The sequence below is a fragment of the Ciconia boyciana genome, chromosome 7, assembly GCF_034638445.1.
Source record: "Ciconia boyciana chromosome 7, ASM3463844v1, whole genome shotgun sequence".
NCBI lineage: Eukaryota > Metazoa > Chordata > Aves > Ciconiiformes > Ciconiidae > Ciconia > Ciconia boyciana.
In genome coordinates this window covers 62,829,683-62,855,038 of record NC_132940.1, presented here as the reverse complement: position 1 = coordinate 62,855,038, position 25,356 = coordinate 62,829,683, and the positions used below count along the sequence as shown (strand labels likewise).

Genomic DNA, 25,356 nt, shown 5'->3' with positions numbered 1-25,356 from the left:
GTTTATATAGCCCCAGGGAGATTGTACAGATGTGAGCCAGTGAACAGCAGAAGTGGACTGTTTCTTCAGTAGTTCATGATTGCTTTTGTTCATGGGCATTGCCTTAGCATTTAGAATCAGATCTAACATGATACAAACTTCTCTGTGTGGGAGAATAAGCAAGGTTAAGACAAATTCAGCTCCCTGCATGTGTTGTTTAAATGGCTCATCATCAAGAGGATACTTGGAACAGCATCGGTTCTCATAAACACAAACCAATGAGGCTTGAACAGTGATCCACAGAAGTGCGCTTCAAGGCCAGGTTCCACCTTCCAGGCACAGCTTGAATACTGGAGTCTATGCTGAGCTGTTTTGTCCATGGTGAGCCAAGAAGGATATATCAAAAGCTATAGGTCTCCAAAGCTATAGCCTTTATCCCCAAGGATAAACAAAACTATTAGAACAAAAATGTGAATATTTTCTTCTTCTCCTCCCCCCCCCCCGCCCCCCCCCCCCCAGTAAAATGAGCCTTGCTTTTTGCCTCTGACTGAAGAAACTATATTTCTTTGGTTGTTGCATATCTTCTGTTGTGGATAAGATACCTGCAGAGCAGGGACTGATTTCTTTTTCCTCTCCGTCTTTCTCTTTCTGTTTCCAACTTTCCCATTTATCCCCTGAAACTGCTGCTGTTCCAAATATTCTCTCTGAACAATTTCAGTAACACATGCAGGGCGCAGAGTTTGCTTCTTGTCTTCATACCCTGCCAGCTCACGCAGTTTGAACAGTATGAGACTACTACTGTTTCCTTTTTTTTTTTTCTTCTCCCTGCTTAAGCTGGTAAATTCATGGATGCTTATGAAGAAGCAAGAGGGAGGAAGGACTTGAATGATGATGTGGAGAAAAAAGTGAGGATTTTAGTGGATTCTGTCCACTATGCCACACTAGCTGTTTTATCTTCCTGTCCAGATACTATGCGAGTTGATCAGTTGTAAGTTGATGACTTGTAATTGGGCAGATGCCCTGGTTACTTTTTTTTAAGATATTTGCGGACTTGCTCTCAAATGGAAGCAATATAAAATTGAAATTCTGTAGTTGAAGAAATCCTGGGCATGAGAGACAAATTAAAATATTCGTAAATATGAGAAAGCTATTAGCAGAGCAGATAGCAATGATGCTGAAGCCGAAGAGGCAAGAATTGGAATTGGCCTGAGGGCAGGAGGAAGGAGAAGTTTAATTTTCTTCTCCACGTGGTTTTTCCATGTTTTCCACTCCTCTGGGAAGATCAGTGAATCAGCATCCTTCACATCAAAAAGAGATTCTTATTATATGCCTTGTTTGGAGTTTTCCACTGTGTGAAAGAGTGACAAATCCTGCTACTAGCTGAATTTTGCATCCAGATTATTCTGTAGTTTTCAGAAAAAAAAGTCTTTGTTTTGTAACAGATGTTATGCTGTTATCTTAGATAAATATTTGAAGTGGTGAAGCTTACATAGTAGTGCTAAATTTCTCTCAGTGTTACTGGTTTTGATGAAATGTACTTGTTCATGGACTCCATTTTGCTGGTTCAGAAGTAAACACCCTCTGAGTGACTCTTTCTCGTCCTTTTGTCTCTGAAGTTTTTGTGCAACGCCAGCTTTACAGGCTGTTTTCATTTTGATTTTTTGTATCAGCCGTGGCTCTGTTGGTCAGGCTCAGCACGCTTGCCAAAACAGCTCTTTCAACTGGCTTTAAAAACAGTCTTTCATAGGCCCTGTCCAGCTTCAGCTGCTGTGCCAGGACAGCTCTATTAACTGTGGATGATAATGGCCTGGCCACCTCTGCCAGCACGGTCCCCTGGCTGTCTCCAGAGCAGCTGCCAGCGTGGAAGGTGCCAGGGCTGCTGGGGTGGCTGGGGGAGCTCTGCTGGCATGCTGCTGGGCTCCAGAGTTAGTGTGGGCCAGCATTTAATACCGATCTGTTGCTGGCTGTCAGGACTGTGGCTGTCATGACAGTCTGCCTGATATATGCAGTTGCTTCTGAGAGTAATTGTAGCTGGCTGGAAGCTCACCAGCGGCTGCGGCTGCTGCGATCTTGCAATCTTCTGTACAGAAATGGACTATGAAGCTGAGAAGCATTAGGGAAACAATGTCCGTGCATTATAAATAACAGTCCTTTGTAATGATGAATTGCTGTTTGTAATTATCAGGGTATAACATCTACTTTTAATGCTAGGTTAATTTTTTTTTTTCTAAAGCAATCTGTATATCTTATTACTGTACTGTAAGAAACTAATTCTGATCTAAGTAGTGTTAACATAATTGAATAATAACTCTTCTGCCAATAGTGACATTACCTAAATGTAAATGGAGCCCAATGTTGATTGCAAGTCTGAAGCCAATATTGTTTTGTAGGAAAGCAAACTGTTTTGCATATCACACTTGCATTCAGTTTATGAAGTGATAGACTCCTTTTCTGAAGTGCTGATACATTTTAATTAACTTTCTTCATCTTCTTGACATAGTTATATCCATAGCCTGATCTTTTTTCTTCTGAAGTCCTTGTGAAGGAAGCTGAACAATGTATTGAAGAATTAACTTCTGCTTTGAACTTTTGAAACCGTTTCACAGCTAATATATTCCTCGTCTATTTAGTTACTTTGGGATGATTAAAGACTATCATTCTTCATTGCATTTTGTTAGACATTTAAAAATTTTCCTGAGTTGAAATGCATTCAGCAAGTCTCCTCCAAAGAGATGCAGTTTTAAGGGACTTTTGATGCAGTATTCCCTATTCCTGTGAAACATTGAATAGTGAAGGGCTCCTGTTCTGTTTTTGTTTATTCCTAAGTAGTTGTGTCCTTCAGTCCTCCAACTTTTGACGGTTTAAAATTGGCTGTGAGAGCTTGTATAATGCCAGGCAAAGTATATAGTCTAATGTAACATATCTCAAGTGACTTTATGCATAAATATGGAGTTGCAAGAAAAAGTGTATGGCGCTTGAAACATTGTATTCCAAACTCACTTGCTGTAAATGCTTTCACAAAATGTATTATTAATATTTTTTTGGTTCTGCTGAAACTGTAATATCGTAATGCATTACAGCAATGTCTGTGACATAAGTGACAGCTTTCATCACTTATAAAACTACACTCCAGTACATGCAGTAACATCGCCTTTAGACTTAAACTGCAATGATTGCATCTGGCAGTTGCATATGGTGAAACTTTGCCACTGCCCTTTTAATTAAATTATAGTTGGGAGCTTGCTTCTGGGAGCTTGCTGATCAACTGAATTTCACAGTGAAGTAACAGAAATGTGACTTATTGTAAGTAAGGGAATTTGCAGTACATGCAAGAGCAGGCAAGAAGTTGTTCTTGTATCTAAAATAACTGATTGCAGTGTGCCATCTCTGCTGCTTCTGAGAGAAAACAACTAGTAAAGAATGAGATCACACCTTTCCTCTCCATTCCTTTCCCAAATCACCCTAAGGAAATGTGAGGAAGGAAAAATAATGCTACTGTCTCATTTAGGGTATCTTCCCTAAATGGTTGCACTGTGAGTGGCCAGTTGCACTGGCCAACTGCACGTTGGCCTTTTCATTCTATATTGGGTTTGCATGGCAAGGTTTTGGTAGCGGGGGGGCTACAGGGGTGGCTTCTGTGAGACACTGCTAGAAGCTTCCCTTATGTCCGATAGAGACAATGCCAGCTGGCTCCAAGACGGACCCGCCACTGGCCAAGGCTGAGCCTATCAGTGATGGTGGTAGCACCTCTGGGATAACGTATTTAAGAACAGGAAAAGAACCTGCTCAACTGCAGCCAGAGAGAGGAGTGAGAAGATGAGGAACAACTCCACAGACACCAAGGTCAGTGAGGAAGGAGGGGCAGGAGGTGCTCCAGGCACCGGAGCAGAGATTCCCCTGCAGCCCCTGGTGCAGACCATGGTGAGGCAGGCTGTCCCCTGCAGCCCGTGGAGGTCCATGGTGGAGCAGATAGCCACTGCAGCCCATGGAAGACCCCATGCCAGAGTAGGTGGATGCCTGAAGGAGGCTGTGACCCCATGGGAAGCCCACTCTGGAGCAGGCTTCTGGCAGGACCTGTGGAGAGAGAAGCCCACGCTGGAGCAGGTTTGCTGGCAGGACTTGTGACCCCATGGGGGACCCACGCTGGAGCAGTCTGTTCCTGAAGGACTGCACCCCGTGGAAGGGACCCATGCTGGAGCAGTTCGTGAAGAACTGCAGCCCGTGGGAAGAACTCACATTGGAGCAGTTCATGGAGGACTGTCTCCCATGGGAGGGACCCCACACTTGAGCAGGGGAAGAGTGTGAGGAGTCCTCCTCTGAGGAGGAAGGAGCGGCAGAGACAACGTGTGATGAGCTGACCACAACCCCCATTCCCCGTTCCCCTGTGCTGCTCTGGGGGAGGAGGGAGAGAAAATCAGGAGTGAAGTTAAGCCCAGGAAGAAGGGAGGGGTGGGGGGAAGGTGTTTTTAAGATTTGGTTGTATTTCTCATTATCCTACTCCAACTTGGTTGGTAATAAATTAAACTAATTTCTCAAGTTGAGTCTGTTTTGCCCATGACAGTAATTGGTGAGTGATCTCTCCCTGTCCTTATCTCAACCCACGAGCCTTTTGTTATATTTTCTCTCCCCTGTTCAGCTGAGGAGGGGAGTGATAGAGCAGCTTTGGTGGGCACCTGGCATCCAGCCAGGGTCAAACCACCACACATTCAAAAGAAAATAAAAAAAATCAAAAGTAGGACTTGTCAAAATTGGTTCTTTAGAGCCTCTAAGATCAACTTCACCTCCTATGTCTAGGCATTGTCCCTCCTTCCATAGTAAAATCAGTCCTAAGAGGAGGTTCCCACTGCTGGGCTCTCAGGTCGAAGGAAAGGCAACTTTGAGGCACCCATATGGACCTTTCTGTTTGTGTCTTGCTCTGTTCTTGTGGGAAATCCAGCCATTTCACGTCTGAATAGGAGAAGATGCCCCACACTTTAAACTTACTGCAAAGTGTAAAACAAAGAAGAAGCTGAGATTCAGTCACTCTTTTGATGGTATATTAAGTTTTAATTTGTTAGTCAAATAGTATACACAGAAAGCTGTCTAATATCAAAACAAGCATAACTGATGCTTCTGAAATGGAACACACTGATTCTTTCAGCCAGTTCTTCTCTTGTCAATAGTGAATAGATTTCAACATCATCACCACAAGAGCAACGTGCATGGGAGTGATCTCGTTCAGAGTGGTGTACAGGACTGGCAACCCTTACTGAAACAGAAATATAATATATGTTTAAAAAAAAAAATCAATCTGTGCCTGATTAAGCTGCTTCTATGGGACTTGACAGGTAGGCACCACCCCCCCCCCGATCTGTTGAAAGCAGATCCAATGTCATATTTCAGTCTCTAGCCTTGAAGCTCTCCCCACTCAGGCTTTGTGACTTTCTCAGAAGGGCTACATGCATAGCCCCAATTCTGAGCCTTCAAAATCCCCAAATTTTCTAATACTTCAAATTTTCTCCTTCACAGAGCTTGTTTGGTTTGTGTTTTCTTATTTATAGCTTTTAGTTTGTGGGGCACATTGTAGCTGTCACAAATAAAAGCACTCTGCCAAACAATTTCTAAAATTTATTTTTCTTCTAGACAGAAGAAACAAATAGAGAAATTGTATGTGGATCCTCACAATTGCAGGCCTTATAGTAGTAGTTTTTGAAATAAGACCACCTTTTCTTAATTGTCTAGACATGGATTTAGATGTTTGCTTTAGGCTATTCAAATTTAAGTATTTTGGACATGGCTTCTCAGCATCTCTTTTTATTTTTTAATTGGAGCTGAGGGATTATGCTTGAGGAAGCTCAATTAAGACAACTTTGGCTTGCATAATTGCCTCAGCAGGTTAGTGACTCAGTGCCAAGCTCTATGAAAGTTTAAAAACATTTGGGATTTAATTGTAGAAATTGTCAATATGAAAGTTTTCAGTGTACCGTTTTCCTTTCAGGTTTTCTAGAAGCTGCTGGTGTTATAGGGTCACTTAAAAAATAGAGATAAAGAATCCTGAGGGGCATGCCTTGCTGTGTGTTGGAGAGCAAGGTTTTAGTATGGTCCAAGCACTTTTTATAGAATGACTCTTCTTTGTCTTAGTCACTATATACTAGAGGTTTAAATACCCCAGTATTTGATATATTGCTATTGTGCTGCTTTCTGATGAAATTAACCTCAAGGTTTCCTGCTCTAGAAGGCAGTGACTCCATAATTGACAGATGGTGATAAAATCCCATAACTTTGTTACTGATGTTTGTGCAGATTGAAATATGGATGTCGTTGTACATCTCTGAAACAAACAGTCAAACAAGCTTAATGATTCTAGATGTGTCTGTAGAAACTGTTTGACAAGGTGATATGCTCATATAAGCTAAGGATAAATTTTTTTTAGGGATAAACATTTTTGCAACACAGAAAATGTAAATACATACCCTAATATGAAGGAGTTGACTTGCTGGCTAAATGTAACACGTCATAGCTAGCATTTATGTGCCTGCCTGGTATCGAGAGGCACGTATAATTGCGCATGATTGTCACCACTTCCAATAACCAAACTACTTCCGATAACCAAAGTACTTTGTAGATACCTTCACGTACTGCTTGCACTGTCCACAGTAGCTGTAACTTAAAATGTTTTATGGACATCTAGTTATTCTCCCATTTCCTTGGGTATATTGTTCTGGCTATAAGCAATAATACCTCATGAATTGCATATCTGTTGCTCTGAGAACTGGTACTTTTATTTACTTCCTATCACCTTCACACAGGCTCTCCTGTATCTCAACTCCATGTGTAAGCATGCTCTAGTGGATTGTGTAAGCAGACCCTTATAGCACTTGGTAGGATGTAGATTTCCCATTCAGATGGTAGATTACAGCGGTTAGCCCTTGCACTTCTGTCCCCTGTTTACCTGCCTGCTTTTACTTGTTATGTAAAAGAAATGATTTTTCAGGTTAAGTCAACTCAACTCAGGTTATAGCATCGTTTCACAGTACATGGTCTGTCAGTGCCGGTGCTGGAGGGAGAGAGCAGCTGAATGAATGGGAGGAAAAGGACAATGAACAGAGTAAGCAAGTGATGGGGCAAAGTGCTGCATTACTTCTGTGGGATTTTCTAGGGGTAAAGCCACAACGTTCCAGATGTGAGAACAGTAATGCTAGTTGGAGATGCAATTTTTTGCCTGATCTTTTAAATAAATAGAAATCTGAAAGGTTGGATTCCTGGGCAAAGCAGAAGGGACTGAAGAAACGATTCTTACATTGTTCTGCAGTACAAACTGATCGAGTGGATTTGTAAGAATCTTGGGATTTGTGGTAGCAGCCACTTCCCCCGTTGTTGCAGGGCAGCATGCCCGAGGCAAGCCTAACCCAGTCCAGGAGCTGGTCCTGATGGCTGTGTACCTCCTTTGCACATCCTTCAGGGTAGCCATGACAACCACCGCCTGGTCCTGGTGAACAGCTAAGGATCTTGTTAACTGCTCAGTGCATCTCCTCCACTCAACTGGTGTTCACTGGTTTCTTTCTGGAGGGAGAGTTGTGGTGATTTTTCTAAATTATTATTACTAGTTATGCAGTCCCTCCCTCTTTGATACTGTATTGTTTGATAAGGTTGCCAACAAGAAATCATCTAGAGTAAAGATGCCTGCGGCAATTGTCATGTTTACTAACTGGGAAAGCAGTAGTGGTCGAACTTCACCAAACTTGTCCATCCTTTCATAATTAATCTGTCACAAACATGATACGATTGTGGTTGGGTTTGAGGGGAAGGAGGCGGCAGCCAGCTCCTACCTAGATAGATAGTGTTTTTTTTCCTCTGACCAGCAGGGCTTGTTCCTTAAGTAAATTCATCTCTCACTTTATAAAATTGTTTTGCCAGACTTCTGTCTGTTCCTGCAGATGCTCTTCTTTCCAGGAGAGAATGTAATCAATCCTGATGCCGCACTTGCTTTTCTCCTCAAGCTTTTCTTTTATACACTGATCAGAAGGAATCAGCAGTTTTTCTCGTTTGTGCTTCCCACACCTTTGGTGTTTAGCTTGCAAGTAGCCAAGAGTAATCTTTAAGGCAACTAATCTTAGTTTAGTTTCTGTGTGCTGAGGAACTAAGGCAATACATCACAGTTATTTTGTAGGTTTTTTAGAGCCATAAATGAGTTTCTTTGTAAAACCCACAGTCTGTAAAGGTGTAAAAGACAAGGAAATTATAACCCCTTTTTTCAACCTGTCTGGCATGCACAAGGTACTAGAATTCAACCCTTAATTGAATTTTTGGCACCTTCCTACGTTGAGTCCAACTCTTACTGTTTCAAAATTCATGGTACTTCATGTCTGTGAACTCAGTTTGAGTTTGTTGGTATGATATCTCTCAAAATATCTTGGCTTGCAGAGGATGCTTGCCCCTTTTGCATTTTTTTGAAAGCATATGTAATCAACTGAATAGTTCAGAGTTTGTGGGTGTGAGGGGGCGAAGTTGTTCTACTTCCTCTTAGTCATTCCAGCCTTATGCTTGGGGAAAGGCAAGAGCTATAGTTAATCAGTCCTCTATTCTAGCCTATGAAGCTTTTTCTTCAAACATTATTAGAACTGGTGGTCCTTCTGCCTGTGTACAGGAGTACATCTGTGCTGGCCACAGGGCAAACGAACAGGAATGCTGCCTTTACACTGAGCTGGTTGTGACCTGTTGTGGAAATGTGGTAGGCTGAATGAATTTTGGGACTGATAAAATCTTTACAGAAAGTGTCTGAAATTTTGAGTGAAAAAGTTTCCCAGGAGTTGAACTAGCTGTGACCTCAATGGAAGTAACTACTGAACAACGTGTATCTGGAATCTCTTTTTTATTATTTTAAGTAATATGTGAGGGAAGTGACAAAAAATAAGAAAAATCAGATAGAGAGAAGTGCCTTCATTTAAGATGTCTCCAAGAAACTTAAACCCTGTACAGAACAGTGTCCAAAAGCGAAAGAAGCCCTCAGACAAAACAGGCATGTCTCTGTACCCAGAGCAGAAACACCAGAAGAATCATGTAGGAATGTCAAACTGACGGGAGGTGGTGTTCAAGTACAGAAGTATATGTATGTTAGGGAAGTCCATTTACATTGAAGTTGTGGTAAAAGTCGACAAGTAACACCTGCACAGGTACAACTGTGCAATAATGTCTCCTCTGGAGGTACAGTTGTCTCAGGTTTCTGAAGCGATACTGCATTGTTTAGTGTTCTGTTGCTGCTTTTTTCCCTGAAAGCGGTTGCAAGCAAGAGCAAAACTAATACTCTGACAAACCTCTGTAGCTAGCGATGATTTGTGATCACAGTTGTTTTTCAAGAAGAGGCTATTGCAAGGAGAGTATTTGTCTATTTGCACTGATTGCCTGGTAGGAGAGAGTGGTGTTCATGCATCAATTAAGATAAGATAAAACAAAACTTAGATTCTGTCTGAGACTGGCCCTCAAATGAGAAATTCATATCTTTGGTCTTTACATCTATATGATTGAGGAGTGAAAGTAATTCTAACAGCTTTTTTCATTCATATAGGTAGCCAATAAATGCAAAATGCATGCAGTAACATTTGAAACTGATGGTTCTTGATTTTTAAACATTATTCACTGTGGACTTTGACTCCTTTTCAGCTGATGCAGTATTATTTAACTAGATTTCACTGATGCAGAACAGCAATGACAGACTGTACTGCTGATGACTCTGGGGAAGAGTCTAAAAAGACTGACAAAAACTTTGATGATACTCATGGGAATTGTTTAACTTCCTGGACATACATTACATAATGTTCAGCTTCATTTCCTTCACTTAAAGTATGTTTGTGAATAGGGTACAGTCAATTTAAAAATGCTCTCCGTACTGCTGTGGAAACAAAACAGAGTGCCCTCGACTCTTACTGAAGAGAGATACTGAGAACATGCTGCACCATAATAAGTGCTTAGCTGTTTGTTGGATCAAGACCTGCTGCATGAAGAGGCATGAGGAAGCATAAAACCAAAAGTAATATAGCCTAAAGTGCAGCAGAATCGGAGAAGCAGTAACTGTTATGACTGGAATGATAATTAAGAGCTGGATTCCCAGTTGTCAGTAGAACAGTGTACACTTGTACCAGAAGTGCAAGAAGAATTGAACTGAAGGAATTACCCCAGACATCTCGGATTAGACCGATAAGATTAGACCATTGTCACATTGGTTGGCAAGGCTTGATCAGATGTCTGTTCTGTTTTACAGCCTTCTCCCCACTGACCATCTCACAGATCTTCAGTTTGCTTTAAAATATCTTCCCTTATGTTGCACTCCTATTCATACATTGCGAGAAGGTTATATTTTCACAAATATCTTGAGAGCACTGCCAGCAAAAGAGCTGGTTGCATCCTCTGCCTATACCTGGGTGCTCATTCCCACCTCCCTGGCTCTCTTCCTTTTCCCTGGACATGTGTATGGGGAAATTCACTGTGAACTCTATTAGAAAACCTCTCTAGACTAAGAGTGATGTGGAAGGGGAAGCAGGGGGAAGTCTAAAGTGTTTGGCTTTAGTTCGTTCCTACTGGGAAATTCAGTTCTGCACAGCTTAACTTCTTGCATTGCCATCAATGGGATTTAAGCATGTATTTAAAAACTAAGTTTAAGTTTGGTACTTGTCTTGTAAGAGCATTTCAGTATAAATCTTATTTGTCCCTATCTATGTATTTATTCTATTTTCTGTCCAACTAAATAATTTAAAATTAATAACTTGATTATTTCACATGAGGAGCTTTTCAGGAGTGGTCAGGAAGAAAGATGACTTTGACTTGTATATAAATTTTTTTAGCATTGTTGGATACCAAATATTTTATTAGCATTCAAATAGTCTAACCTACATGTTAAGCACTTCATTAAGATGTTTAAATTTCCCCTCTCCCTCCCCCCGGCAGTTATTTAAGCCTGTCCGGCAATAGCACATATGACAAAGATCAGTGATGGAGTGCTGAATAGCTGCCTCTGCAACTAAAAGGCTGGGGAAATTTCCTTTTTTAAAATTGAAGATTATCTTACATCTGTTGTAACCTTGTCAGGTCTCAAAGTGAGCTCAAACAGTTCTTGATACAGGCGGGGAAAGCTTAGCTATCCGTACAATTGCATCTGGATTGAGAAACACAACTTGTTTGCTTTGATTAGGATGTGAGATTCCCCAAATTTGCAGGCCAGTTTAAAAGCCACAGTGATGCTTTGGGTTCATCCTCAACAAAAGAAAGGTGAGCTGCTGTTTATCTATTTTTTTGAGTACCATTTTTGACACTGCTATAGACCTCCTGCGTGGCGTAAGTTTGTAAGCCTTTCTCTCCTTGTACAGCTTTTAGGATGAGAGACTAGTACCTGGGCTCAGTCTATCACAGAGATGTGCTGAATGAAGTCGTTTATTACGTAACATTAGGAGAGATATGTGCTGCTGTTTTTTTAAATTAAGAAACCTAGAATGCCCAGAATCACGAAGAAAACTGAGAAACCCAGTTATTTTCTATAACAGAAACCTTAGTATCATCAAGTCAATAACTAATAAATGGACAGGCTAAAAAAAATAATTAACTGCTATTAAGAAAAGCAGTTATTGGGGAAGTTTGTGGTATGTTGATAATGCTTTGGACAATAAAAAGATTGTCTCAGTCTTTATGAAATAAATACCAATGGTCATGGCTCAGACTGAAGTGTTTTCCATTGGGTGGCAGTGAAGTGCTGGATAGTTTTATAAGTGTACTGAAATATGTAGTCATCAAGTAATAAGCACAATATGAAGCTGGTGCTTTAGGCTTATCTGACTTACTCTGTGCCATTCTTAAAGAGAATAAGAGCCTTCAGTGGAGTTTTCTGATGTCTTGCTAAGAATCAGAGAAAGATTGATCAGGTAGTCGAGGGAGACGAAGTGATGCCAGCATAGAGGAGGGCTTATTAGAAATTGAGAAAAGGGGCATATTTCGTACATATATGGAAGCAATCATGAGAAAGGAGATGTGGGGCAGGGGAGAAACAAGGCTCTAGCTACCGTGTCGCACTAAGAGCCTCTCCTTTTCCCCTGAAGCATGTGTGATTGCTGCACTGGTTCATCTATTTAATTTTCTCAGTGAAAAAATAAACAAAAGGCTGATCCGTGGCTAGGGGATGGGAAGAATCTTAACTAGTGACGGCATTGGTCGTTGCCAAGGCACGTATGTGTACCCTGTTGCTTTTTATATATTCTCGGCTATAAATTGTGAGTAATAATGCTTAAATTATGTATCATTTAGTGTTGTGCGAGTTAATTAGATAATGCTACATGGTCCTTTGCAGACAAAATGCATAATATAAATGTTGTATAAAGCTTACTAAGGGTCTCTGTCAGGTATATAGAAACCCATGGTAACTGCCGACAGAGGAGAGCTGGGAAGCATAAGGCAGAGGCACTTGGGCTGGCTGCATGCAAATTGACTTCAGTCGAGCAACAGAATAGCACATTCACACAAATTTGTCCCATGCTGACAAGCCCCGCAGACTGGCACAACAACATGTAAACACTTCTGGACTAAAGCTTTTAGTCTTGTACTGTCTAACCTACTGCTTCAGGAATCTTTGCTTTATGTGTTAGAGATAACCGTAAATGGCAAACAGAAGGAACTGAAATGCAAGCTCTGTTGGCTTGGTATTTCTGACCCAAGACAGCTGGCAGGAGTGGGTCATATGCCAAGGTAACATGAAGTTTAAAGAAAAAAATGGAAGGATGGAGACATATGTACACTGCTCCAGGAGCTGGAATTTTAATATCAGTAGTTGTGTGATGACCTAAACTGGGACAGAGTGAGAACTGTCGCTTACTGAAGCGGTTTAGCAAAGCTTGGAGGATGGCTTAGTCAAAAGTATTAGTGCTAACCCTTTTTTCTATTTAGTTTACTTTCTTGTTTCCCCTATTGGATCTTTCTCACTGGTGTATACAATAACTTTATCCTCTAAAGATCTCTGAGCAGGTGTTGTCTCTTAGCTAGCCTAACTACCTAACTTCACCATTATTTACTAACAAAAGAGATTTCGTTTGGTAACTAAGGCATAATTTATTTTTCTTTCAAAGAATTTTTGGCTGCTTGCCATGTGTTTTGCAGCTGAGAAACATCACGGTACATTTCGTTTGTCAGCAAGCTCTCTTACAGTGCTTGAAATAGTTTTACCAGTTTGGAGCTTAGAGTGACTTAGAAAAGTTGCATCTTACTGGAAGGTTAAATGAAAGAAATGTGGATTTGTAGGTCTCCTTGGTGAAAAAGTACAGAAATACATACTAATTCCAGATCAGCATTGCTTAACAATGACAACAGCAAAATTAAAAAGTAAAAGTAGGAAAGGCGTTGCTACGTCTTTGAGGTCTTTTTCTGTAGAAGCCGTGTTTTGTTAATCTGTTGCTGAAAGACTTCAAAAGTCACATAATGAAATAGGTTGGTGGTTTTTTTGAAAATAGATCATTACTTCAGTTTGAACAGTATATGTATTAGTTTCTCTTCCAAATAACTGAATTGTTCATTGAACTCCATAACTAGGTTGTTTTTTTTCCATACAGATTTAAGACTAAAAGTTTACTATTCTTTTTTTCTCTCGAGTTGAATCTTTTATTACTTAAACAAGGTTAACTTATTTTCTCTAAAATTTTCTTGCAGACCTTAGAATCTCAAGACATGTATTTCCTCGGAGTGTTGTCTTTGCTTGTTTTGCAAAGCAAAGCCTTCAAGACAAATTTTCCTGATGAAACCATTGCTGAGCTTTCTGTGAATGTTTACAATCAGCTGCGAGCTGCAAGAGAAGATGAGAATATTCTTTTCTCTCCTCTGAGCATTGCAATAGCCATGGGAATGGTAGAACTTGGAGCCCATGGAACCACTTTGAAAGAAATTCGACATTCCTTGGGTTTTGACAGCTTAAAAAATGGTAAGGCCTTTTAGTCATATTTTACTATGGGGCTTTTTGTCTTAAAGAAACAGATGGCAATACCTGAACAGCAATGGAAGTGGCCCGGTCATGTCCATGGGTTATTAATCAGTAGGCTTCTTGGCATCCTGTTTGATGGCCTGAGCATGCTAACGCATGCTTCAGTGGATTCTGCATAAGCTGGGAGATGCTAACATACAATCCTGACTTCGACACCTGAATCTTAAGCCATTGCAGTTAACTGTTGATCTTGGTTTCCATCTGCAAAATAAGCATGCCTTTGCCTCTAGAGTTATAAGAAGATTTGTAGGAACATCCTTTTTAGGGATTATAGTGAAACCTGACAAGGAAAGCAGTAGTTTTAGCAATATTGCTTATAAGAAAGTATGAAAATCTTAGTATTTTAACTGGAAATGTCTCTTACTTTGACACAACTTGTTTAGTTCTTGTAGGTAGAACCTGTAGGTTCTTTACCCTAATTCTATGTCTCTAATGTTCTGTCTGCGTTGCATAATGTCGCATGTAGATATACAAGCTAATTTAGGAAATATAAGCATCTTGGCTGTTTCAGCATGATACGCCACATGTTCCCATCAGCCTTTCTGAGAAACAGGATTCATTTGTTTAGCAGAGAACAATACTACCACACTGTCCTGTTTGTAGTATGGGATGAGCTAAGTCATGTGTCTGGATGTAGTGCTGTGCTCTGGAGTGCAAGCACGCTCTGTTAGTGCAAGCGACTGGACTGCAAATGGAGGGGATGAGTGAATGGCAAAAAATGACTTTGAAGAGGCAATTTCTATGAATTTTGATGTCAAAGTAATTGGTTTGAAGCCTGAATGAAATTTCTCATTCATATAACGTACTGGACTTTAAGTCTTCGGTGAAAGGTTCTTGGGGAGGAATTTCTGAATACAATGTTCAAGACGTATTCAACAGTACCACTGCACAGATGATGCCTCTCTGTGGAGACTACAGCACGTATTTAGTTCTACAGTTTGTCTGTAAAACATTGATAAACTCCCTTAGCTGTAATTGAATAAATTATGCAGTTGATTTGAGCTGGGCCATTCACTGCATATGAGTGGTATTTAGTGAAAGTACTCCAATGATTTCTGCTTCGAATATATCATTGCATTCAATTTTTAAGTTATTTTTTAAAAACAATTAGAAACTTCAGCTTCAGGTAGACAATGCAACACTACAAGCTTCCGATCTTGAAGCAGACTACTTTAATCCTGCTTAGGATTCCTCATTACCCAAGCTAATGATTCTGTACTACCCCACGCAGGATCCTGGGAAATTCTAGGCCTGTTTTTTGCAGAGAGAAGTCTATGGAGAAGTCCTTGGCTTCAAAACTTGAAGTTCATTTTTCCTTAAGCAACTGGCTTTTAGGATGTAACAAAAATTCTGTTAAGGATTTGTGGTGGCAAGACATAAAAGTGTGACTTATAAGAATAATTTTTTTTAATTACTCTTTTGGTGTTGAAAGGATTACCATTGATAGCTTTGTCTGTGATGGGATCCAAATGTCTTGTTAATTATGCTAATTATAGGTAGTAGAAAAAATAAGCTCTAAATGATATGTTCTGCCTTGTAGATTGTTCTTTCAGATCTGAAGGTGTGTGTAGGTTTAGAAACCAGTTTATTAAAAAAAAAGCCTTTTTTTTTTGCATAAGATGTCTTTGTGAATTTCCAGCAGAAAAAAACATGGAATAACTTTATTTTCTGAAACACTGAATCTGTTTTTCTTTCCTCAGGTGAAGAGTTTATCTTCTTGAAGGACCTTTCTGATATGGCAACTACTGAAGAAAGTCATTATGTTCTGAATATTGCTAACTCTCTCTATGTGCAGAATGGATTTCATATCAGTGACAAATTTCTGCAGTTGGTGAAAAAATACTTTAAAGCTGAAGTAGAGAATATAGATTTCAGCCAAAGTGCAGCTGTAGCTACCCACATCAATAAGTGGGTGGAGAATCATACAAATAGTAAGTCCATGTGATTCTCTTATATACTTCCTGCAGTAAGTGTTTGTGTTTCCAAAGTTATACAGTGTTGTTGAACTGTTGCCTTGGCTTTTATCTCTTCTGTTTGAGACTGAAGTATCTCCTCCCATAAAAAGAATTCTAGTATCAGCTCTTTGTGAAAAATTTTTTTTTTCCTGTGCAGGGATGATCTGTCTTAAGTGATATTAGCCATTGCTAATCATATAATAGTATCTGACTGAATATTTTTTCCCCTGTCTTACTATCTTAAAGTACCTGTAACATTTATTGAAGGAGAATGTTTTAATGGTAGGCATTTTAATAGTATTTTAATACTGATTTCAGTATTAAATTACAAAAAAAATAGATAAGTACTATTGCTAACTGCAGAAAAGTTGTCTACAAAGGGGTTATTGACCTATGCTTTGAATGTGTGGAGTATCACTAATTCTCTGAGAAACTCATAGTTACAAGGTACTGAGAAACAGAATACTAAGGAATACAAAAGATTATTTTGAACCACAAAATCAGACCCTGTAATTTAATCTTTTCCAGTGTGAGTAAACTAGATAGCATGTTGAGAGAGTAGTTGATTTTAGGAAGACTGTCAACAGAATTTCACAACAAAAATTTGCAGCAGGGGAGTATGCACAAAATTACTGATGTAAATATTTTTCAGTAAACATTTTCTGAATACATGCAGTCTCAAGGTATGGGAGCGAAGCTAGTCCTTCATTGTAGGGATTAAAGCATAATCTCATTCCAGTTCATCTGGCACACTCTGGAGGTTGATATTTTGAGAGTAATTCAACAGGGATCTGGCTCTAACATTAGTTGTACCATTGTAAATTTGAAGGTATCGGAATCCCCTGTAAGGAATTAACACATCACCATGTAGTCTGAGCATTTAAGAATCCATAAAGCTTTATAGAAATGTATGGCACCAAAGTGGAAAAGCACTTCATGTAATGCCTTTATTCCATTTTGGAAATGATCTGTTTTTTCCAAGGGAAAATGGCAGCTATTATATTCATAATAAATTCTGCCCTTTATCTCAAGCTACAGAAATAGAGGGAATGTAAGCGATGCAGCAGATTGCGGAGTGTTTTCAGAGAAACGTGCTGTCTGTCTGAAGAAAAAGTAAAATTCTCTTTTTAGAAAGAACAAGTTCTCCTGCTTAATACCTGCCACGTGTGCTGACCGAGCTCATAACCATTGCCCTGGAAGGAGCTGTGCAGAGCTAACAAAGGCCGCTGTGGGTCTCTTAGCATTAGGTTGCGATAGTAACAGTCCCTCAGCCTAGTCTCTGACCACTAGATCTCATTCTCTTCTGCCTGCCAGCTCTGACGGAGGAGGCTCATTTTCTTATTAGGAAAGGGGTACAAGACAGGCAGGTTTCCAATTCCAGCATGTTAAGTATGATGGGAGGCTCAGAGCAGAAAACGTTAACCGTCAAAGGTTTTTCTGGACAGAAAAATTCTTAATGTATGTTAGTGTATTAACAAGATGTGGCTGAAAAATATAATGGAATATCATGTACCAAATAGAAATGGGAAAACTGGAAGTGTATTCCTTCTTCATTTTTCTTTTTTTTTTCCAACCACAGAGAGTGAGTATGGCAGTATGGGTCACATCTCATTTCTAACAATGTTCTAGATAAAATGAAGTACAAACAGCAACTCAGAAGAAAAACTGCCCTATGATACATGAATTTCACACTAGTTAGTGTCATATGCTCCAGAAAGCAGGATTAATCTGTATTTTAAACCATGGATTAAGAAGTAATAATCAGACTGAGGAATGTGTTTATTTTAACACCTTGCATTGCAATGTCAGTTAAAAATAGAAGTGAGCAAGAAAGCTATCTGAAGTAGGCTGTAATTCTGCAAGAATAGTGACAAATCTGGTCAGTGCACCAAATTTAACAAACTCAAAATTATTTTGCTGAAAAGCAAGCCATTTAAGATGAGCTAAAGCAGGTAACAGACTGTTTTCTGATGTAAATGACTTATTGAGGAGTAGGAGCAAAGCAGCTGCCATGCTCAGCTGACGTACCTCCCATGAATAGAGCAGATGCTAGATGTTTTTTTCTCTTTTGCTTTTCAAGAGCTAATGTCAGTGGAACAAATGCTAGGAATTTACAGGGGTTTTTTTATGATTAGTCCTTACTTTGAAGTCTCAACATTACTCGGTTAGAAACTGAATGCTTCCTTCAAAATTGGCCCAGGTGAAGTTCCAATGGATATACTTAGACACTTTAAATTAAGCACCCATTTAAGTTCTGCTTTGGATTGGAGCCAAAGTTTGTAGAAGTTTTGACCTTTAGAGGATAGTGCTGGACTGTATTATAGCACCAGTGTAAACATTCCTCATGTGACCCCTTTTGCACTTGGTTTCGTTGTGCAGTATATTTAAGTAGTGATCAAGAAACAGTTGACTAACATGTACTCAATGGAAGGGTTTATGCACCTACACTGTGATTTAGGTTTACAAAACACTGGCAGTTTAATTTGAGATTTAATGGAACATCTGAATTGGAAATTACATGTTAGCACAGCTTTTTATTTTCTTGCATTTTTCAAGCTGTTTTAAGTTTTGATTTAATGCTCAATTTGACATGCAGACTGACAGTTGGTTTTCTTCTTAGATATGATCAAAGATTTTGTGTCTTCAAGAGATTTTGGTGCTCTAACTCATTTGGCTCTCATCAACGCAATCTACTTTAAAGGCAATTGGAAATCACAGTTCAGACCTGAAAACACAAGAACTTTTTCTTTCACTAAAGATGATGAAAGTGAAGTGCAGATTCCAATGATGTACCAGCAGGGAGAGTTTTACTACGGTGAGTTGGAGCTTTAGCAATTTAAAGCTAATAAGTCTTCTCTTAGGTTTGTTGCAGTAATATTCATTTGTATTGTTGTCTGTTCTTTCACGTAGAATTTTAAATGTGGTGTTTGCCCAATGAAGGGATGCTGATTTTGATGTCTTTTTGTAATGTGTGTGCTTGTGTATTTTAACAGGATAGCAACACTTATAATGACCTCTTTCTTGATGACTTTTTTAGGTACATGGTTGGTGCCACATGGTGGATTTAGGAATGTTTATCTATTAAATCTAACCTCTTTACAATTATTGAGCTAGTCCTGCTTCTCACTAAAATATTTTTCTTATGCTGTGCTAAATACTAAAATGAATTATGTTTGCTCATTACTGTTGTAATATCCTTAGAAAGGTAAAAGAGGGGTTCTTTGAACAGCAGAACTAACGATCGTTTTTATCTTGAGCTTGAACTCCAAGTAGGTTCTACAGTGTCTAGCATTGGCAGTATTTCACTCAGTCTCATTGTTGACAAATTATCTCTCCTGAATAAAAAAAAACCTCTGCCCGTTTCCATGAAAGTCTTGGCAGCTTTAACAACTTTCAGACTTCTCTCTGTCTAACCAATGGAAGTTGCGTTCAGAAGTATGATTATCTATAAACTGTGTGATTGCATAAGCTTGTTTTCTTTAAGAAAGCAGATGTAAGCCTCAAATCCTATGATAAAAAAAAAAAAAAGTAAATTTTATACAGAAGAGAATAAAGAGGGTCATTTCTGTCTCTGGTATCTAATAAATACTGCCTACTATTAACCTTCTATTTTTCCCCTATGTCCAGTAAAAAAACAAAAGAAAATACTTCTAATAGCTTTGTTTGTTGTTGTTTTTCTTTTGTAGGAGAGTTCAGTGATGGCTCCAATGAAGCAGGTGGTATCTATCAAGTTCTGGAAATACCATATGAGGGAGATGAGATTAGTATGATGATCGTTCTTTCCAGACAGGAGGTTCCACTGGTCACATTGGAACCACTGGTCAAAGCCTCGTTGATTAATGAATGGGCTAATTCTGTAAAGAAGCAAAAAGTGGAAGTGTATTTACCAAGGTGAGAATATGCTCCCATGTCAATAGAAAGGGAAAGACTGCATTCAAATTGATTGGAGTAGCAGAGTAGGTAAAACTTGAACATCTTGATCGAGTCTGCAGTTCTACAGCACGCATGTGAAGGTTGCTTTGACAAGAAAGCCCAAGGGGCGTGCAGTGCAGAATGATGGCGGTTTGAGCAACAAATGAGCACTGCATTTGCATCCCTTTTGCATGTAAGCCCCAGAAAGGAGAATTTCATCATCAGGAATATATCCACTCTGAATGATGTTCAGAGTATTGCAGAACTCGTTATGGATAAGCTTCATTTAGACCGGAGCCATAGAAATATTACAAGTCTGAATTAACAAAAGCTAAAATGTTTCATTTAGGTCCTAATTAGATTTCTATGTGCTGCTAATTTAAAAAGTTCTAATGGTGTGTGTCTGTGTAGATACAAATGGTTGAGTGTTGAGAGGTAATTCCAGTCAATTTGTGTCTTTTGTCTTTTTTCGTAGTTGTAGTAAGTGCTGGTTTCTTTTTCCTTAGAGGAGCAATAGAATAATAAGATGTTACTACCAGAAGGGGTGAAACTTCTGTCAGTTGATTTGTAGACATAAGTTGTGTGTGCTCAGGGGCGTAGTTTCTCACATATACCACTTAGTTATCTTTCCCAGAATTCTGTTTCATCTACCTTCAAATATTTTTCATGCTTGCCCTACACTTGACTTAGTAACAGAGTTGTTTACTACTAAATGTCACTAATAATGTATAGTTGGATCATGATGGCCTTCAAGTGATTCATAATCATTTCATTGGAGTGTTTATATAACAATATGGTACAAGTTCGATGTGATCACTTCTACTTATTCTGCTTTTGTGGTACTGTGCAGCAGGTACATGGCAGCAGAAAAAAAAAACCTATAGTGAATCCTTTTAATCACTAAAATAGTTCATTTTCAGGTGACTTGAGATTTGAGTTTGTTATATTCCACATGTAAAGAGCAGCAGAAGAATCCCTGCAGTTTATCAGCATCCTTTCCAAGCAAAGACCACTTTCAAGAAGCTAACTGCAGCTGAGCACAATAAAACAAGGCTAGCCAGGATAAATGAGGTTGAGATGGACTGGCACTGTCAGCACGCCCTGATTCCAACTCGAGATGGAATTCCACTTCTCTTTAAAGCTGTGATGCTTGGAGTCAGAGTGGCGAGGGAACAGCAGCATTTTGGGGCTATTTTTCTCTGCCCTGTAGTAAGAGTTCCTTTCTTTTTTAAGTAGCGTTTCCTTTGAAGAAGCAGGGAGAGCAGCAAAGAGCTGCATTGCAGGTTTTATACAAACTGAAACTGCTGTACACTACTCCTGTGATTTTTTGTTTGTTTTTCTCTTGGAGTTTCAGGTCCCAAGAGCTTTAGTATTAACACTCCACTAAGATGCAGGGGAGGGGCATTTCTCCTAGGCTATTTCTCCTGCTGGCTTAGGCAAACCTTACCTAGATGCTAATGAGAAGTAAAATATGAGGATTCTTCCATTCCTTAAGGTTTCCTTTTATAACTGGAGCATTTCACAGCCTGTGCATCAGGTGTTGAAGTTGGACATCTTCTCTCAACAAATTTCTAGAGTGCAAGATCCACATCGGAAGACTCTCTCCATTGATTATATAGGGAATCTGTGAAAACTAGCTTCCACATTTAAGAAGCTTAGGTATCTAAAGTTAAATATATAAATGTCATTGAAAACATATTAATTTTGTTTATGACTTGAATTAAGTTTATGGAGGTAGTACGGGGCTTTGTTTGCTTTTAACCAAAAGCAGAGAGACCAGGATTCTCTGTAGCCAGGTTCTCAGACATGAGTCTGAGGCTTGGGTTTTGTGTGGTCCTTGAATGTCCTTATTTATTCTGTCCTCAGGCTAGTTGTCATGCCTCTTATCTAAGAACCTCAGAGAACTTGGTAAACATTTGTGAATTAAGGCTATACAAAGGCAAAACAGATACAACCAGGTGCTGATTACCTTCAGTATTTTCAGATTATAAAAGGTAACTATCATGAGCTTGAAATTCCATGTGTAATACTGCAGTTTCCTTCAAAAAAATTCCAAAGATTAATTGCATGCTTCCAAGGTGTTGGGATTTCCATTAGGGGTTCAGAGGTGATCTGCAGGATTTTATCAATGCTCTAAATAAACATTTCATAAATATTTTATGCTCTGACTCAGAAAGACATGTTATGAAATGTGGCCTGCAGGCTCTGTCCACTGAGAAATTGAAAGCAGCAGTGGAATAAAATTAAATTTTTATATCCTGAAAGATGCTATCCAATTATAAAGTGAACATTTTTTAAACTTATACATTTGTAATAGGACCTGAATGACTAGCCAAAGCAGAGTTAATCAGAACTTTCCAATTTCTGTCTGCATTATCTGTGTGCAAATGAAATTGTGTATTATTCCTCTTAATAGCAAAGGAGAGATTTGTACAGAATTGTTAAATTATACTTTCTCATTTTCATTTTCAGATCATTGTTTCCAGCTTAACCCAGACTAAAGTGATCAACATTTTAATCCACTTTTTGCATAGGAGTGAAACAGACCATGAATCTAATTTACAAAGCTGTCTCTAACATAAATTATTTGAAGAGCATAGGAGGAACTAGTACCTAATAACAGTGCTACAGTCTGCAGATCTCCTCTTAAGGATTCTTTCAGTATGCCTGGCTCTCTATAATGACCTTCTTGCTTTTTTGTACATGTAAAATATCTTACAAATGCCTTAGATTGTGTTGAAATGATAAGTTTCTTTAGCTGAAGGTTGTTTTCTCTCACCCCTCTGCCCCCCGCCAAAAACAACCCCAAAACAAAACAACGGACAATCTCTCTTTTTTTTAACATGCTCTCTTGAGTCCCCTTTTCATGAGGAATAGGCCAGTGCTGATTGTTCCTGAGACACAGTCACAGAATATTGAGATACAGATAAAGAAAAGGCATAAAACTGTCCCACTGAAATACACACTTAGCCAACTTCTGCAGCCCATATTTAGCCCTGGGTAGAAGAACCTTGCCAGAGAAAGAACCATAACCTGCCTTGCTTCACCTGGTTAGAGCAGCTGCTTTTTGTTTGGGTTTTTTTGCTGTTAGTGGGGGGTTTTTGTTCCTTGCTTGTTTGTTTTCAGGCTATTAAATCATCCAGGTTAGTTCTAGCACCTCAGGACAACCTACCTGAAATTCCCACCGAAATGCTGGAATTGATATCAGCTGGTGGCTTTGTATTGTAGGCTACTTGCTAGGTTAAAATAGTGATTCAGATCCTGAGGGCCTGTCCTCCAAGCAAGAATATTGTTGATCTCAAGCAATGGAGCCATTCCTTTGTTTGCTTTTTGTTCTGCGGAATGTAATGTATTAGAACCAATCTGAAAACCTGGGATTTCTGCTTTTGCTTGTTCAGAACTCTTAGTAATTTTTGAAATTATAGCCTTTGGGATGAATCACGCTAAGCTCTAGTTCACTTCTGTTGTATAACTAGAAAAAGTGCACCCTAATCCTTGATTCTGTGGATCCTGAGTGTCTAAGGACTTCACAAAAAATTCAGCATTTCAGAAGGGTTGGACAGCATCATACAAGATGCAGCCATTTTTTTTTCAGTCTTGAAAATCTGTAAAATAGAAGAAAGATGGCCTGATATGGTATGTTAAAGTTAATGCTCTATCCAAAACCTAAAGGTTCAGATACATAACTAAGGAGACTGTCTATGACATAAATGCATTTTAATCTAATGCTTGTATAAGTTTTAAATTTCATGAAAATATCATCATTCTCTGCTAAACCCTCCCAAGAACTGTTTATTAGTTTCTCAATCTAATTCTACCTCCTAAGCATCTCATTCTCCTCTTCATTTCACGTGGGAGAGATCCAAAGATGGAAATCAAGGGAAGTATTTTTGTTCAGCTATTTGGACTGCATTTTACATGTAGGCAGTAGAGAGACTTTACAAATGAACATTTTACAAATAAATGTAGAGCTAACACACATCTTCACTTCTCCTTGACTTTGGCTGACAACTGATAGGCAGAGTCTCTATCCCTTATTAATATCTTTCTGCTCAGTGCTTTCTAAGGTGGTCTGTAGAAGCATATATCCATGAGCATGTGTGTCGGTGAACCTTCTAGAACTGCTTAAGTACAGAAGCTCTCCTCTTGACTCAACGGACCAGTCTTTCTGTTTCTGTTCTGCTTCTATGGTGAAAATACCTCATCTTTTCTTCAGTGTCTGAGCTTTCTCAGACTTCCCTTTGTGGTTTCTAATGCTCCCAGTTGCAGCTATTCCATGACTTCTGATACTGAAGTATTGAAATTGATTTTTCATAGTATTTTTACCATCAGAAGCACCTAAAAGATTGTGGAAAAAAATATGACCATCTGGTTCATTATATGTGACAAACACTGCAAATAACCATGTGTCAAGGCTAGTATCATGTAGCTCAGCATTACCAGAGTCTGGAGGTACAGCAAATGCCTGGCTTGGGAAATGAGATTGAATGTCTCTTCTGTGTTCTAGGTTGTCAGCTTTGATTTTGAATACCTACATCACTGTCTATAAGGAACGCAAAGAAATACGAATATGACTGGAGGATAACTCATACCGAATGTTTATGTCGGTTTGCATAGCCTGAAATGATACTTCAAAGTGTAAAGCAGCCCTGTTATTTTTCAAAAGATGCTAGTTCTGATGTCAGCTAAAATATTTGAAATATCATTAATAATAGCTTATCTGTAACTCGCCGCTCTTCAGAGTGTGTGAGAAAGGAGGGGAGATGCTATTTTGAATAGTGGTTCAGAGTGGGTTTTTACCATATGACAAAACTAAAAGGGGAGAAGGGAAGTAATTCGTTTTATTTTTTGTAAAGGTATAGTTTGGTATTTATATAGCTGATGTGATATTTTCGATCTACTTTATTTGTCACAAAAAGCAGGAACTCACTTTTATAGGTATTGTAGAGACCTTTGCTCATCTACCTGTTCAGCACTTGCCTTTCCAGAGGTTTCAGTCAGGGGTATAGCCTCTATCCAGTCACTAAGTGACTGCTACTACTGTTCATGTAGGTATTCTTTAGCAATATAACCAATCAATTTGTTTGCATTTTCATTTTTCAGATGCATATTTAGCTGGGGCTTTATGTTTTTTTTTGGTGTGGGGGGTTTTTTGTTTTGTTCTGTTTTCAAAAACATCTCCCAAACTTCTTCCTTGATTAGTATGCAAAAGCATCTTGTGTGTTTTCTGTCTAGTGGTCCAGAGACTTAAACCCACCTGATTTCCATTTATATCTTAGTGATACTCTGCAGTTGGAAAAATGCTTTTTTGCAGTTATTTTTCTTATTTGTGACCTCAAATTTTGCTTTTCATGCAGACTTTTCTTGCTAGTGTCCTATTCTTGATACTCTTTACTAGTTTGATGTTGCTACTTAATAGCTAGATTATCTTGAAAGCTTGATACATTTAATACTAATCTGTGCACAGACAGAACCTCTGTACTGTTTAATTCTAGTTAACTCTGGCATCAAGAATCAAGTCTT

General features: G+C 39.0%; 1 protein-coding gene across 1 annotated transcript in view; it reads left to right on the top strand.

The window, feature by feature from the left end:
• Positions 1-25,356, top strand: part of SERPINI1 (serpin family I member 1) — a 54,558-nt gene that overhangs the window by 14,571 nt on the left and 14,631 nt on the right. Inside the window, exons 2-5 of the mRNA XM_072868341.1 lie at positions 13,639-13,906; positions 15,667-15,897; positions 18,542-18,736; positions 19,608-19,812. Coding sequence (XP_072724442.1) covers positions 13,657-13,906; positions 15,667-15,897; positions 18,542-18,736; positions 19,608-19,812 — 881 coding nt within the window. The 5' untranslated portion in view covers positions 13,639-13,656. The remainder of the gene's footprint in view (positions 1-13,638; positions 13,907-15,666; positions 15,898-18,541; positions 18,737-19,607; positions 19,813-25,356) is intronic.